Raw genomic sequence first — 14,934 nt, forward strand, 5'->3', positions numbered from 1 at the left:
TGATAGATCCGGTCCCACTGAACACTGTGGTGGTTTACTTCTGAGGAAACATCTCATGCTGCCAGTACTTTTACTTATTTATTTACACACAGTGTGAGCAGCCAATAGAAATGTCACCCAGCATAATGTCACCTACCATCTTCAGATGACACAGAACATCCAGAAATTATGGAGAAACCATAAGGGATTGGGAGAAAGGGGAGAAGACTCATATCCAAGTGTGGATAGAATATAATAGCATGTGCTGTCCTCAGTAGGCTCTGCTGTGATTCCAGATGCAACATGGAACAGAACAACAACCAAGAACTCTTCATCTGGAAGCACCATTTGCTTGATATTGAAATACAAATTAGTAAAGCATTTGTTCATTATTCAAAAAGTGTTTTCTATGTTATTACTAGATGGTCAAATATCATCCAGTGGATATCAACCAAGCTATGGGTGATATCTACTGTTAATCATATCCAGAATAGACCCATTGAAATAAACAGACTTAAGTAACTCAAATCCATTGATTTCTGTGGATCTACTCCAATGTTATATCTAATAACATTAGATATTACTCTTTGCCTGCAAGTATTAAATTTTTTAAAAGAAGTTATACCTGTGTCTTCCTCCTCTAGCGTACCACCCCAAACAACTGAATACAAACAGTTGATGCAACTTTTAAATCACTACATTTAAAAAAATTAAGTTCATGTTTAAACTTTATTTACCACCTGATTAAAGCATGGAATACAGTATTATACATAATATTTTATGTAGAAAACTTTACATAGCTTTTCATATTTTATATAATTATTCTGCTATTCTCAAAAATGTATACATCCATTGGGCAAGGAATGCTTTTCATTAACTTAATGATATTAAACACACTTCATAATAGAAGATCTCTTAAGGAAAAAAAGTAGCTTGTAACTAATTTTAGGCATTATATAGATAAAATGGACCATTGGTCTCACCTGAAGGGTGATTTTCCTATGAGTACGGACATCACAGCGGGTATTAGCTCCACCTATCGTGCGAAGGCAAGAATGTCTTTGTAGTCAAGACTAGGGGCGTCAGGCCCCTCCCACTCTCCAGTTCATTCGCAGCGAGTCTAAGGAGAAATATCTAAAAATACAAGAACAAGGCCAACAGGCCTGGCAGCAGGAAAATAACACAATAGTACCATGCATAGTAACATGACTCCAACCTAGCGGTATAACAGAACTAGAAGTCTTGACTTCACTCTTAAATTTAAATATAATAGCATAACAGTAATATATAACACATTAGAAAATATATAGTCATCCTCCAATGGGAGGGTCGTGATGTCCGTACTCATAGGAAAATCACCCTTCAGGTGAGACCAATGGTCCATTTTCCCTATGAGTCCGGCCATCACAGCGGGATGTACCAGAGCAGCCCATACAGGGTGGGACCACATGCTAGTCCTGATTAAGAACCTGTTGCAACACTCGTCTGCCAAAAGAAGCGTCAGCAGAGGCATAGCGATCAATTTTATAATGCCTTATAAACGAGTGTGGGGTAGACCAGACTGCAGCCCTACAAATATCGGCAACAGGAGCATTAGTGGCAAAAGCAGCCGAAGTGGCAGCTGACCTGGTAGAATGAGCCGTTATACTAGCTGGAACTGACAGCTTCAGAGACTCATATGCTAAAGTAATACATGCCCTTAACCAACGGGATAAGGTAGAATTGGATACTTTATGTCCCATAGACCTTGGGTGAAAGGATACAAACAGAGACTCCGTTCGTCGAATCTCTTGGGTCCTAGACAGGTAGGTCTTGAGAGCCCTCCGGACATCTAACGAATGCCAAGCCTTCTCGAGAGGATGGGTAGGATTCGGGCAAAAGGAAGGCAAAACAATGTCCTGGTTGCAATGAAAAACCGAATCAACCTTGGGACGGAAGGATCAGTCTTCAGCACAACAGAGTCCTTATGGAAGACGCAGAGGTGTCGAGCAGAAGACAATGCGCCCAACTCCGAAACACGTCTGGCAGATGTGATTGCGATCAGGAACAAGACCTTGAAGGACAGTATACGGAGGGGCACAGTCCTGATGGGTTCAAACGGAGGGCGTTGCAAGGCCTGCAGAACTTTCGGCAAACTCCATGAGGGAAACCGATGGACAACAGCCGGGGAGCGTAGGGCGACTTCCCTCAAAAAACATTTGATGAACGGATGTGAGGAAATAGGAGCTCCAGTAGAGGACACTGAGAGAATGGACGCATGTCGGCGTAGAGTGTTGGGTCTAAGTCCCATCATGAAGCCGCTATGGAGATATTGCAGCACCTGTTGCATGGTGGCCTGGGAGGGATCGTGGTGGTGGAACTGGCACCACTTGGAGAAAGCCACCCAAGTATGTTGATAAATACGAGTGGTAGATGGTCTTCTCGAGGCCAAAATAATATCAATCACAGCGTCAGACAGGCCAGCTAACCTCAAGTGTCCCTGTTCAAACGCCACGCTGTTAGATTGAGCCAAGTAGGGTCCTGGTGCCATACTGGACCCTGGGATAGGAGGTCTGGCCTGACTGGAAGTGTCCAAGGCTCCATCATTGGCATTGCCAGAAGATCTGAGAACCACGGTCGGCGTGGCCAAAATGGTGCTATCAGAACCAGCTGTGCCCTCTTGGTTCGCGCCTTCCTCAAGGTTTTGGCTAACAATGGTATTGGAGTAAAGACGTACAAGAGACCGTGGCCACGGTATTGTCAGAGCATCTATTGCTTCCGCTGTTGAATCCAGGTATCGGGCAAAGTACCTGGGAAGTTGGCAATTGCGACTGGAGGCAAACAGGTCGATTGAGCATTCGCCGAACCGACTCTGAAGACGATGGAAAATGGCTGGGTGAAGTTTCCATTGCCCCAGAAAAACCTGTTGTCTGCTGAGCCAGTCTGCTGTCACATTCCAAATCCCTCTGAGATGTTCTCCTTTCAGGGATTGTAGATGATGTTCTGCCCAGACAAAGATGAGGGAGGCTAGGTCCTGCAGAGGATGAGACCTGGTGCCCCCCTGTCTGTTCAAATGTGATTTTACACACGTGTTGTCCGTTCGAATGAGGACATGGTCCAAAGGGAACAGAGACTGAAAATGAAGTAGAGCTAAATGTACAGCCTTTAGCTCCAGCCAGTTGATGCTTTGAGTTTGCTCTGCGGTGGACCAAACCCCCTGAACGTACTGGGAGTTGCAGTGGGCTCCCCAGCCGATGAGACTGGCATCTGTGGTTACAACAGTTCTGTGTGGTTCTCTGAACGGCGTGCCCTTGGAGAGGTGTTGGGACCTTGTCCACCAGCGGAATGATAGGCGCAGCGCGGGGGTCAAGTGAACTTTGCGATGGTTGGAGCTGGCAATGTCCTGTTGAAAGGGCAGTAGAATCCATTGAAGATGCCGAGTGTGGGCTCGAGCCCATGGCACAATATGGACTGTAGAAATGAACACTCTGAGCGCCCTGGCTAGAAGCATGACATCTGCTGCTGTTTGTTGCATCAGGGGCCTTGCGATGCTTGTGATGGCGGTGATGCGATCTGGAGCCAGGAATACCATTGCCTGTAGGGTGTCCAACATTGCCCCTAGATGTAGTAGGCGTTGAGTTGGTTGGAGATGGCTTTTGTCGAAGTTGACAAGCCAGCCGTAGGTCTCTGCCCTGGAAGCGTCGGTTCCAGGAGCCCCTGAATGAATTGGGATCATAGGATCTGAAGTTGCGGCCTCGTCCTCCTGGCCGCGGTCCTCGAAAGGGCTGGTTAGTACGGAAGGAAGGAGATCGCCTGAAAGGCCTGTGGTCGATGTTCTGGACAGTGGCCAGAACCGGTTTGTCGGCGTCTTTGGGATCAACCAGCACTGCCTTTAGAGCTTCCTCGCCGAAGAGTAACGATCCGGAGTAAGGAGACCTGGCCGATTCATTCTGGCCGCTGAATCAGCCTGCCAGTGGCGAAGCCAGAGGGTCCGTCGAGCGACTATCTGAGCCGTCATGGCTCGTGCCCCCAAATGAGTGGCATCCAAGGTGGCATCGGGCACAAAAGCTGCTGTCTTACGCAACTTTACCAGTGACCTTCTGAGGGCGACAGGATCAGGGCTAGTGTCCTCTAGAAGATCATCTAGCCACATCATAGCTGCTCTGGAGAAAATGGAGGCTGAAGCGGAGGCACGCATGGAGAGGGCAGTGGCCTCGTGATTTTTGCGGAGGGCGAAGTCTATTCGTCGCTCAGTAGTGTCCTTTAGTTGGAATTCCCCTTCCCTGGGCAAGAGAGAACGTGAAACGAGGCGAGCGACTGGTTCATCTATGCCAGGGACGTCTAACTCGGTGGCAAAGTCCGGAGTTAGGGCGTAAAACCTGTCAGCCTGTTTCTTGAAGCGGCGAGAATGGAATGGGTGAGCCCATTCTTCAGAGGCCAATTTGGCAATCGGGTCCGGCACCAGAATGTAATGTTCAGTAGGTGCAGGGGATTTGAGAACCTTGGCCCCTTTGATGGCTGGGGTGGAGGAAGTTGAAGGCGCAGTCTGGAGACCAAGGGTATTAATTACCCTGCGTGCCAGGGGCTGATAGTCTGAAGCATTAAACAAGCGATACGATGTATCCTCCTCATGATCTGAATATTCGCTCCAGTCATCTCCTTCAACGTGGTCAGTGAAGGATGACTCCTCCGCATACAAGGTTCATCAAAAACTCTGCCTCTGGCTACATCAAAGGGGTTAGGTGAACAGGAAGGATGAGCTTCATGACACGCACGTTGGTCCATGTTGAGTTGGGGTATGGCAGGAACTTGTGGTGGTGACTGCATTTGGGTGAAAAATGCCAGCACGGCTTGAAGTTGGAAGAGGAAATCAGGGGACGGCAGCAGCCCAGTTGTGGTAGATGTTTGTGCCTGAGTGGCTATTGGAGCAGATGTTTGGGACGGTAAAATGGAGGGAGGCTGGTTAGGCGAAGGCTGAGTGTGAAAGCCAGCAAAATCTTCCTCGTCAGAGGAAGCAACAGGGGAATGAAGTATATCGCTTATGTGTGCCTGAGTTGCTGTGGTAGTGGTGGGGGTTGGCACAGAGGCATAGCGTGGCCGCTTTGGTTTGCTATGGCTTGAAAGATGTTTTGTCTTAGCCATTGCTTTAACATGCTTAGGCTTAGTCGCCTTAGAGTGTTGCGGCTGGGCTGTTTGTGACATGCCTGGCTGATCTGGTTTGCTATGGCTTGAAAGATGTTTTGTCTTAGCCATTGCTTTAACATGCTTAGGCTTAGTCGCCTTAGAGTGTTGTGGCTGGGCTGTTTGTGACATGCCTGGCTGATCTGGCATCATATTGGCTGCTTGCGACATGCCTGGCTGTTCTGCCATCTTATATTAACTTGGGTGCAGTACACGGCCACAGAGGGGGCAGGATGTAAAGACCCAAACTGGCACAGTGTACGACCACAGAGGGGGTAGGATACACTGGCAGATGGCTAAGTGCACGGCCACAGAGGGGGCAGGATGCACTGTGGTATCAGCGTTAAAACAATATAGGCTGTGTAATATAGGCTGTATTTTAGGCTTGGTACACGGCCACAGAGGGGGCAGGATGTACAAAATATAGTTCAGATTAGTGCTGTAGGCTGGATTTCAGGCGTGGTACACGGACTGATATTAAAGCTCCAGCCTTGATGATACTGAATATAATTCAAATTTAGTACAAGTCAGCCACTGATATTAAAGCTCCAGCCTTGATAATACTGAATATAATTCCGATTTAGTACAAGTCAGGCACATATATTAAAGCTCCAGCCTTGATAATACTGAATATAATACAGATTTAGTACAAGTCAGCTACTGATATTAAAGCTCCAGCCTTGATGATACTGAATATACTTCAAATTTAGTACAAGTCAGCCACTGATATTAAAGCTCCAGCCTTGATAATACTGAATATAATTCAGATTTATTACAAGTCAGCCACTGATATTAAAGCTCCAGCCTTGATAATACTGAATATAATTCAGATTTAGTACAAGGCAGCCACTGATATTAAAGCTCCAGCCTTGATGATACTGAATATAATTCAAATTTAGTACAAGTGAGCCACTGATATTAAAGCTCCAGCCTTGATAATACTGAATATAATTCAGATTTATTACAAGTCAGCCACTGATATTAAAGCTCCAGCCTTGATGGTACTGAATATAATTCAAATTTAGTACAAGTCAGCCACTGTAAATTTGTGTGTAAGGAAGCCCTGTAAGTCTGTCTACAACACACATACAAATAACTTGCAGGGAAGGTATCCGTTGGTTAATAAAGGGGTAACAAAAAAGGCGGGAAATTTGAATTCAACAAAAATGGCGCCCGGAAAAAAATGATCCGAAAATGGCGGAGGGGGAAGAAGCAATGGCGGCCGACTGGTAACGAACTGGGGGAAGGGCTGCCCAGCACAGTCTCACAGGGGGAGGCGCGGGGTCGATAGTCGCACTTGCAGCTCTAAAAAACCCCAAAAGGAGATTGCCTAGAGACGCCTGTGTCGGGAAAGGCAGCAGGAGGGAAGCCGCTGTCGCCGCCCAGTAAAGGGCTCTCCGCGGCGAAAATTAAAGTCACAGAGAGGGAGAAAGAGAGGGCAGGAAGCCGCAGCCGCAAGCTCCCACCTGGGACAGAACCGCAGCCGCGGTCTCTCCAAGAGCTCCTCAGAGTGCTGCTTGAGACAGCCCAGCAGAGGGAAAAAATAGAGCCGCGAGCTCCCGATGGATGCAACAGAGCCAGGGGGAAAGCTCAAAAGCGGACAAAAACGAAGAGAACCGCAGCCGCGGTCTCTGAGGGGACCCTCAAACAAGCCTCAAACAAGTAAGGGAAATAAGCTTAAATAAAAAGCGGATAGAAACGAAGAGAACCGCAGCCGCGGTCTCTGAGGGAACCCTCAAACTTAAATGGAAAGTTAAACACAAACAGGGAAAGGATGGACTTCAAACAAATACGCGAAACTTTGCTAAAAGCTACTTGCTACGCTTAAGATCCAATCTTGTTCGTAAGAAGGCAAGAATGAACTGGAGAGTGGGAGGGGCCTGACGCCCCTAGTCTTGACTTCAAAAACATTCTTGCCTTCGCACGATAGGTGGAGCTAATACCCGCTGTGATGGCCGGACTCATAGGGAAAACATACATTTTGCACAAAGTATATTTTATTTAAAGTTGCAAAGATATATTCTGATATTCTGGACAAAATGTCAAGACATTTAGGAAACGCACCTCTCACAAATCAACTTTTGTCTGTCTGTTTCAAGCCAAGGATCACATCATCTGATTAAGTGTTAAAATAAAATTATGGGGCAAATTTTACTGGCCATTTACACTGGCTTACATTAACTTCAGTAGGATTATACTAGTGGTAAGCAAACTATCCTTATAAAATGCAACACACAAAGATTTAAACAAACTTTATTCCACCAACTTTATTTAAAAAATAAAGCAGCTTGTGTGCAAATAATATGCAGGCTTAAGACATTTGTGGTCTGTAGCCTCAGTTTGAATTCACACTACAGAATTTTTAATAGAGGAGCTATACTGGGCTTTTGTTCCATCTCTGTTTTAAATAAAAAACTAACTTTCAGAAAAGGATGTAAAAAGAAAGAAAAGACAACCCTTGAAGCAGCAAAATTAAGGTCACCTTCAGAACTTCTGTCAACGTTAATCTTTCTCAGCTGCTTATTGTAGGGCGCCTTCTCCAAGTATTGATTGAATGAGAAGACTACATGTAGGTCTACACATCTTGTCGGATTGTATTCTAAACAATTTGTTGTGGCATGACTTCTTTTCACCAAAGCTTAAATGTTTCAAAATGCAGGAGCACTCTGTGAGCCACTGTAGATCTAATGCTACTTAATCCTACTTTGGATCTATGATACAGAATTCTGCTGCTGACCTGCACCAGCTCAATAAAATTCCATGTGGGTTGAAAGAAGTCTACAGGAAATACTATGTTTAATCTCAGAATCTTCTCCATGATCTGAGCTCAAAGAAGTTGCTTCGAAACTTCTGGGGAGAATTCCTATCATCATTACAATTGTCCATGGAGTTTGGTGTTGCCAAAGCAAAAAAGGTACATTGAAGCCCAGAGCTACTGCAGGAGCACATTCAGATGTTACATGTACTACATCAATCTCCACAGATCTAGTACACACACACACACACAAACTTTCAGGAATAAGGCTATTATTGAATCTCTTCACACACACATGGCCCATGATCATATGATAATCTAGATACCCCTCCCAAGTGTATTTAAAGTTCAGCCATGTAACTGTTGACTGCTAACAGCTTTCTGAAGAAAATAAAGTCATTTAACACTAAGGCTTTAAAAGACTCTAAGTTGTATGATCAGAATATTCTCTATATAAGCTAAGATCTCACATATAAAGCTTCTTCATATTATTTTACATTGCAAATGGTTGGAAGATACTGTTTCTGTTCCAAGGATATTGCACTTCTCATTCAGATGCTGAAGCATCAGTTGTAACGCTGCCATGCTCCCATAATGAAGACAAAATGGCTACAAATCTGAACAGGTAACACTTGACAAAAAGGGCTATTTTAATAGCAGAACCATAGTAGGGGGACGATAAATAGTCCAATTAAAAATAAGAGTCAGTATGTGGATGTGTATATATATATCTGTGTGCGTGTGTAACAAGTGACACTGCAGTACATGGTGAAATACATCTTTATACTGCAAACACAAATTGCTTTAAATGTTGAAGGAAGTCAGACTATCATTTCTTCACCTAACCTTTTGCCCAAGGCAAAATATTACTACAGTCCTTTCTAATAAATTACTTAGATTTCTGTCTAAGAAACGTGCTTCACACGAGGCAAATGCTGCACCACTTATGTAAAATTCTTTGGTAGAAATTAAATATCAGAAACTGTTCTTATATTAATGACCAAACACAAATATAAAATCCAGACTGCTTCACTATACACAAAACTAGCTTGAGAGAGACAGAGATTACGCACCAGTATTTAATAAAAGAAACCCAACCATCAATTCTGGTCTCCAAAAACTAACAACTTTGGTTGAGCTAAACAGCCAAACCCAATCTGTAAAGAAAAAGTTCCAAACACTCTTAACCTAATTATATTTAAACTTGGATGCTATCATCTTCAAAGGAGCTTATTGCAAAGATGTTTGCTTTGAATTGTGGTCAACCAACTCCTGTTTTCCTGCCCCTAATTAGTTAATACTTTTACAGTTCTTGTTTGCAAAGAATAGGTAAGCACAAAATATGCTTAATAATACTTTTGCACTTGGATTTTTTATACATCTGGATGGAAAAAAATTCCTTCCTGCCCTTTTATATAAAATTTATACTCGTTACAACTAAGCAGGTTCTAGCCTGCTGTATCTTACAAAACTATTTCCTTTACTAGTCCAAGAATACTAAGACATAATCTTACAAAGAAAATAAAACAACCCCCCGACCCAAAGTCAGAAGAGCCAAGAGAACTGCACTGATAAAATTGCAAGTTTCCTTCCTTTTGCCCCCTAACAGGATTCTGTCACAAGTACATGTGCACTTATATTAATAAATCAAGTGGTCCCAATAGGAACCAGACTCCACCCTCATACCACTATTGACAATAAAGTACTAAGCAAGCCATTAAAAACAACCATAACTCACAGTTCTGCAATAAAAATAGAAATATCTTAATGCACATTAAAGACAGACTGCTTATACCCAAATATACTATTCAAAAGGGAAGGATATGATCAACTAGAATACATTTTAGTTCATTTAATGTGCATTTTGTCATTTCCTCCATATTATTAAATATTAAGAATCAGATGAATTTTTTAAGCTGTCAAGCTTGTTATGGACTGAACTGGATTAATAGGCTAATATGTAATGGTTTTCTCCTGTTTGGGGGGGGAGCAGCATTTCCTTTGCAATAATGTTATCTCCAAATTATTCTGTTGATACAAATCCACTATCAAAGATATCTGCATATGTTGAAAAAGAATGAGGTCCAGGCCAACACAATATGGTGCTGCTCTGGGAATGATGTACCACAAATATTTTGCAACTTATAGCAAGTTGGCAGTAAGGATGATGGAGATCAAGATCGCTTTGGATTTTTGTTTGGTGGTTCGTCATATTACTGCCCAATCCCCAGCTTGCCATGTGTTTAGAGTAGAGACAGCACCAGAACATTAAAAGAAGGAAGGATCCATTTTCACACACACGTCGTTTTCAACTAAATCCACTCCAATGAGAAAAAATTGTTCCAGCATGATTTTCAGATGATTTTAAGCCCTCTTAAATATTTATTAATACATTTGCTAACATCACAGGCCTATATGAATATTTTCACTATTCTCTTAGGGAAACGGTTTCCTTTCATTCATAATTTCCAGCAGATGGTTGGGCAGTTAGCTGAAAGGCATTAAAAGGAAGCCATTGCAAATAACAGATTTGAAGAGACAAGCTTCGTGATAAGAATGACTTGACATTTACTGCATTAAATTGTGAAATGCTGAACAGCTATTCTTAAAGGGCAGCCAGAATTTTTTTAAAAAAAACCAGAATACAGTTTTCCTTCAAAAATACCATCTTGATCAGTATAAACCTGCTGCTCCCTTAGTTGTTTCATCTTCTTCGAGATATGCAAACAATTAATCTCTTTCAGCATCCATTTTTTTCAACTTAGCATAACTCAAGCTTTAAGAAAGAGAAGTGATGGAGCTACCATGCAAATGAATGAGTCCCTGTTGTCCGCAACTGTCCTTCAGGAATCCAGATTTTGAACACTATACCTATACGCAGGAAAAATTTCCGCAGTACAGCTCGGAGCTCTGGAATCAGGTCAAACTGCATTATTTCACACAGGTAGGGGTAATATGTTGAAGCATGTGCTTTGAACTTAGAAAGAGAAAAAGAAAAAACATTTAAATCATTCACAAATGCACGCCCATAAAATTATTATTATTATTAATAATAATGATACCACCCCGCTATTCAGCCAAAAAGGCTCCTACAGTAGCTTACACACAATCAATTAAAACAAGACAGCCCCCTCCCGTAGACTTACTATCTAAAAAACACAACACAGAAAGGAAATGGGACAGGGAGAGAAGAAACAAAGGGAAACAAACTCATGCACCAATTCTTAAATAGCAGTTCTTAAAATGACTAGCTGGCATAGAAACAGTTGAGGGGTAGAAGGTGCCTGATGGAGCTGGTCTTTCGGTGAAACTGATGGAATGACTCCTGCTTCTCATCCCTCCCCCAGAGGCAGCTGATGGAATGGCTGCTGTCAGCTGACAACAGTAACAATAATAATTCATCTAGAATTTGAAAATTGCATGCTTCGAGTCCACTACTATGCATTTCCCCTAGTTTCTCACTTAAGCAGAACAGCCAGCCCAAGACATTTTCTTGCCCAAGTCAGAGCAGCAAATTCCACCCCCTCCAAATTAAGGTGCCTAGTATGAAAAGCCAGTTATGTTATCCCACAGATGCCTTTCCCCACTCAGAGAATAAAAACTGTAAAATAGGAATATTATATAGTTAACTATTTTGCTATCTTTTCATGGCTTTAGAAATCAACTGCCTGCAGTGGCTACCTCGCTCTACCTAATGGTAAGACTAATGGTTAGACTATTGCAATGCACTCTGTGTGGGAGCTGCCCTTGAAGATGATTCGGGAACTTCAACTGGTACAAAATGCAGTGGCCAGATTACTGGCTGGGGTTCCATTTAGAACCCATAACTCCTGTTTCAAACCAGTCGCACTGGTTGCCAGTTTGTTTCTGGGGGCAATTCAAGGTGCTCACATTAGTGTATAAAGCCCTAAATGATTTAGGTGCCAAACATGTATAAGACTTCCTGGGCATTAAGATCTGCAGAAGGGTCTCTTAGTAGTTCCATCACCCTCTGAAATGCAGGAAATGGTATCGCGGGAAAGGGCTATCTTTGTGGCAACCCATTAATTGTGGAACTCCATCTCACCAGAGGTGCATCTAGTGTATTCATAGTACAGTTTTTGCCCTATACTGAAGACGCACCTCTTTATTTTAGCCTCTGACAGTTATGCTATTTGATTTTTTATGACCCACCTCCTTCACTTAATTTATATTGCTCAGTTCCATTTTCGAATGGTTTTATGTGTTTCAAAAATTGTAGTGATTTATATCCATCTTAAAATTATATTTTCTATTTGCTGTAACCCACCCTGGGACCTTGTGGTGAAGGGTGGGTAAAAAAATTTTTTAATTAATTAATTTGGGCTGGCCCTGCAGTAACCAGAAATACCCATGAGGAGCAATCTATTGTAGAGGTGGTGAATGGGCAGCATGTGAGCCGAATCTGGCTCCCAAAACATCTTCATCGGGCCATCAAGTGTTTTCAAAACTTAAGATACTCTACATTTTTATATTATACCTCATTTAGGATTATAATGCTGTTATACAAATCTATGGTGCATCTGCATTTGGAATACTGTGTACAGTTCTGGTCACCTCACCTCAAAAAAGATACTTAAGATCTAGAAAAGGTTCAGAAAAGGACAACCAAAATTATCAAGAGGATGGATGGACTCCACTATCAGGAAAGTTTGCAGCTTTTGGGTTTTTTATATTTAGAGAAAAGGCAAGTAAGAGGTGACATGATAGATTATGCATGGCATGGAGAAACTGGATACAGAAAAGTTTTTCTCCCTCTCTCATAACACTAGAACTCATTGCCATGCAATGAAGCTCAATGTTGGAAGATTCAGGAAAGGAAAAAATTGTACTTCCTCACATAGCACAGTTAAAATATGAAATTTGCTCCCACAAGAGGCAGTGATGGTCACCAACTTAGATGGCTTTAAAAGAGAATTAGACAAATCCAAAAGATTGTTGTAGTTATGTGCCTTCAAGGCGATTTCAACTTATGGTGACCCTATGAATCAGCAACCTCCAGTAGCATCTCTTATAAACCACCCTGTTCAGATCTTGTAAGTTCAGGTCTGTGGTTTCATTTATGGAATCAATCCATCTCTTGTTTGGTCTTCTTTGTCTTCTACTCCCTTCTGTTTTTCCCAGCATTATTGTCTTTTCTAGTGAATCAGGTCTTCTCATGATGTGTCCAAAGTATGATAACCTCAGTTTCATCATTTTTGCTTCTAGTGACAGTTCTGATTTAATTTGTTCTAACGCCCAGTAATTTGTCTTTTTTGCAGTCCATAGTATGCGCAAAGCTCTCCTCCAACACCATGTTTCAAATGAGTTGATTTTTCTCTTATCCGCTTTTTTCACTGTCCAACTTTCACATCCGTACATAGAGACTGGGAATACCATGGTCTGAATGATCCTGGCTTTAGTGTTCAGTGATACATCTTTGCATTTGAGGACCTTTTCTAGTTCTCTCATAACTGCCCTACCCAGTCCTAGCCTTCTTCTGATTTCTTGACTATTGTCTCCATTTTGGTTAATGACTGTGCCAAGGTATTGATAATCCTTGACAAGTTCAATGTCCTCATTGTCAACTTTAAAGTTACATAAACCTTCTGTTACTACTACCGTCTTCTTGACGTTCAGCTTAAGTCCTGCTTTTGTGCTTTCCTCTTTAACTTTCATCAGCATTTGTTTCAAATCATTACTGGTTTCTGCTAGCAGTATGGTATCGTCTGCATATCTTAAATTATTGATATTTCTCCCTCCAGTTTTCACTCCTCCTACATCTTGGTCCAAGCCCATTTTCCACATGATATGTTCTGCATATAGATTAAACAAATAGGGTGAAAAAATACACCCCGTCTCACATCCTTTCCAATGAGGAACCAATTGGTTTCTCTATATTCTGACCTTACAGTAGCCTGTCCAAAGTATAGGTTGTGCATCAGGACAATCAGATGCTATGGCATCCCCATTTTTTTTAAAGCATTCCATAGTTTATGATCTACATGATCAAAGCCTTGGCTGTAATCTATAAAGCACAGGGTGATTTTCTTCTGAAATTCCTTGCTCCGTTCCATTATCCAACGTATGTTTGCAATATAATCTCTGGTACCTCTTCCTTTTCTAAATCCAGCTTGGACATCCAGCATTTCTCGCTCCATATATGGTAAGAGCCTTTGTTGTAGAATCTTGAGCATTACTTTACTTACATGGGATATTAAGACAATAGTTCAATAATTACTGCATTCCCTGGGATCCAATTTCTTTGAAACTGGGATATATATTGAATGCTTCCAGTCTGTGGGCCATTGTTTCGTTTTCTGTATTTGTTGACAAATTTTTGTCAAAATTTGGACAGATTCAGTCTCAGCAACTTGTAGCAGCTCTATTGGTATGCCATCTGTTCCTGGTGATTTGTTTCTTCCAAGTATTTTAAGAACAGCTTTCATCTCACATTCTCAAGTTTCTGGTTCTTCATCATATGGTTCTTCCGTGAATGAATCTCTCATCCTTGCATTTCTTTTATAGAGTTCTTCAGTGTATTGCTTCCATCTTCCTTTTATTTCATCTCAGTCAATCAGTGTGTTCCCCTGTTGATTATTCAACATCCCTACTCTTGGTTTAAATTCCCCTTTCATTTCTCTAATCTTTGGCAATAGGGCTCTTGTGCTTCCCTTTTTGTGGTCCTCTTCTAATAATAATAATAAATTTAATTTCTTCGTCGCCTATCTGGCCAATGGCCACTCTAGGTGACTTACAAAATTATTAAAATACAATTAATAAAATACAGTAATACAATAAAAACAATAGATCTACAACAACAATATTAAAACTGGGTAGGAGGCATTACAATTATATCGATTAACCCTCCCCGGATACCCCGAAGGCCTGCTGAAAAAGCCAGGTCTTTAAGGCTTTCCGAAATACATTTAGGGAAGAGGCATGCCGGAGATCTTGTGGGAGGGAGTTCCAAAGAGTGGGGGCCGCCACTGAGAATGCCCTCTCTCTTGTACCCGCCAATCTGGCTGTTTTTGTTGGCGGGA

The 14,934-nt window shown here is 42.1% G+C and overlaps 1 protein-coding gene across 3 annotated transcripts in view; it reads right to left on the reverse strand.

Annotated features, from left to right (window-relative positions):
• Positions 1 to 10,438: 10,438 nt before the first annotated feature.
• The window catches only part of ARFGEF2 (ADP ribosylation factor guanine nucleotide exchange factor 2), a 78,778-nt gene continuing 74,282 nt past the window's right edge, over positions 10,439 to 14,934 (reverse strand). For all 3 annotated transcript variants that reach the window (XM_061631359.1, XM_061631358.1, XM_061631357.1), the window contains one exon: positions 10,439 to 10,871. In XM_061631359.1, coding sequence (XP_061487343.1) covers positions 10,695 to 10,871 — 177 coding nt within the window. In that variant the 3' untranslated portion in view covers positions 10,439 to 10,694. The remainder of the gene's footprint in view (positions 10,872 to 14,934) is intronic.

The sequence above is a fragment of the Rhineura floridana genome, chromosome 6 (assembly GCF_030035675.1).
Source record: "Rhineura floridana isolate rRhiFlo1 chromosome 6, rRhiFlo1.hap2, whole genome shotgun sequence".
Lineage (NCBI taxonomy): Eukaryota > Metazoa > Chordata > Lepidosauria > Squamata > Rhineuridae > Rhineura > Rhineura floridana.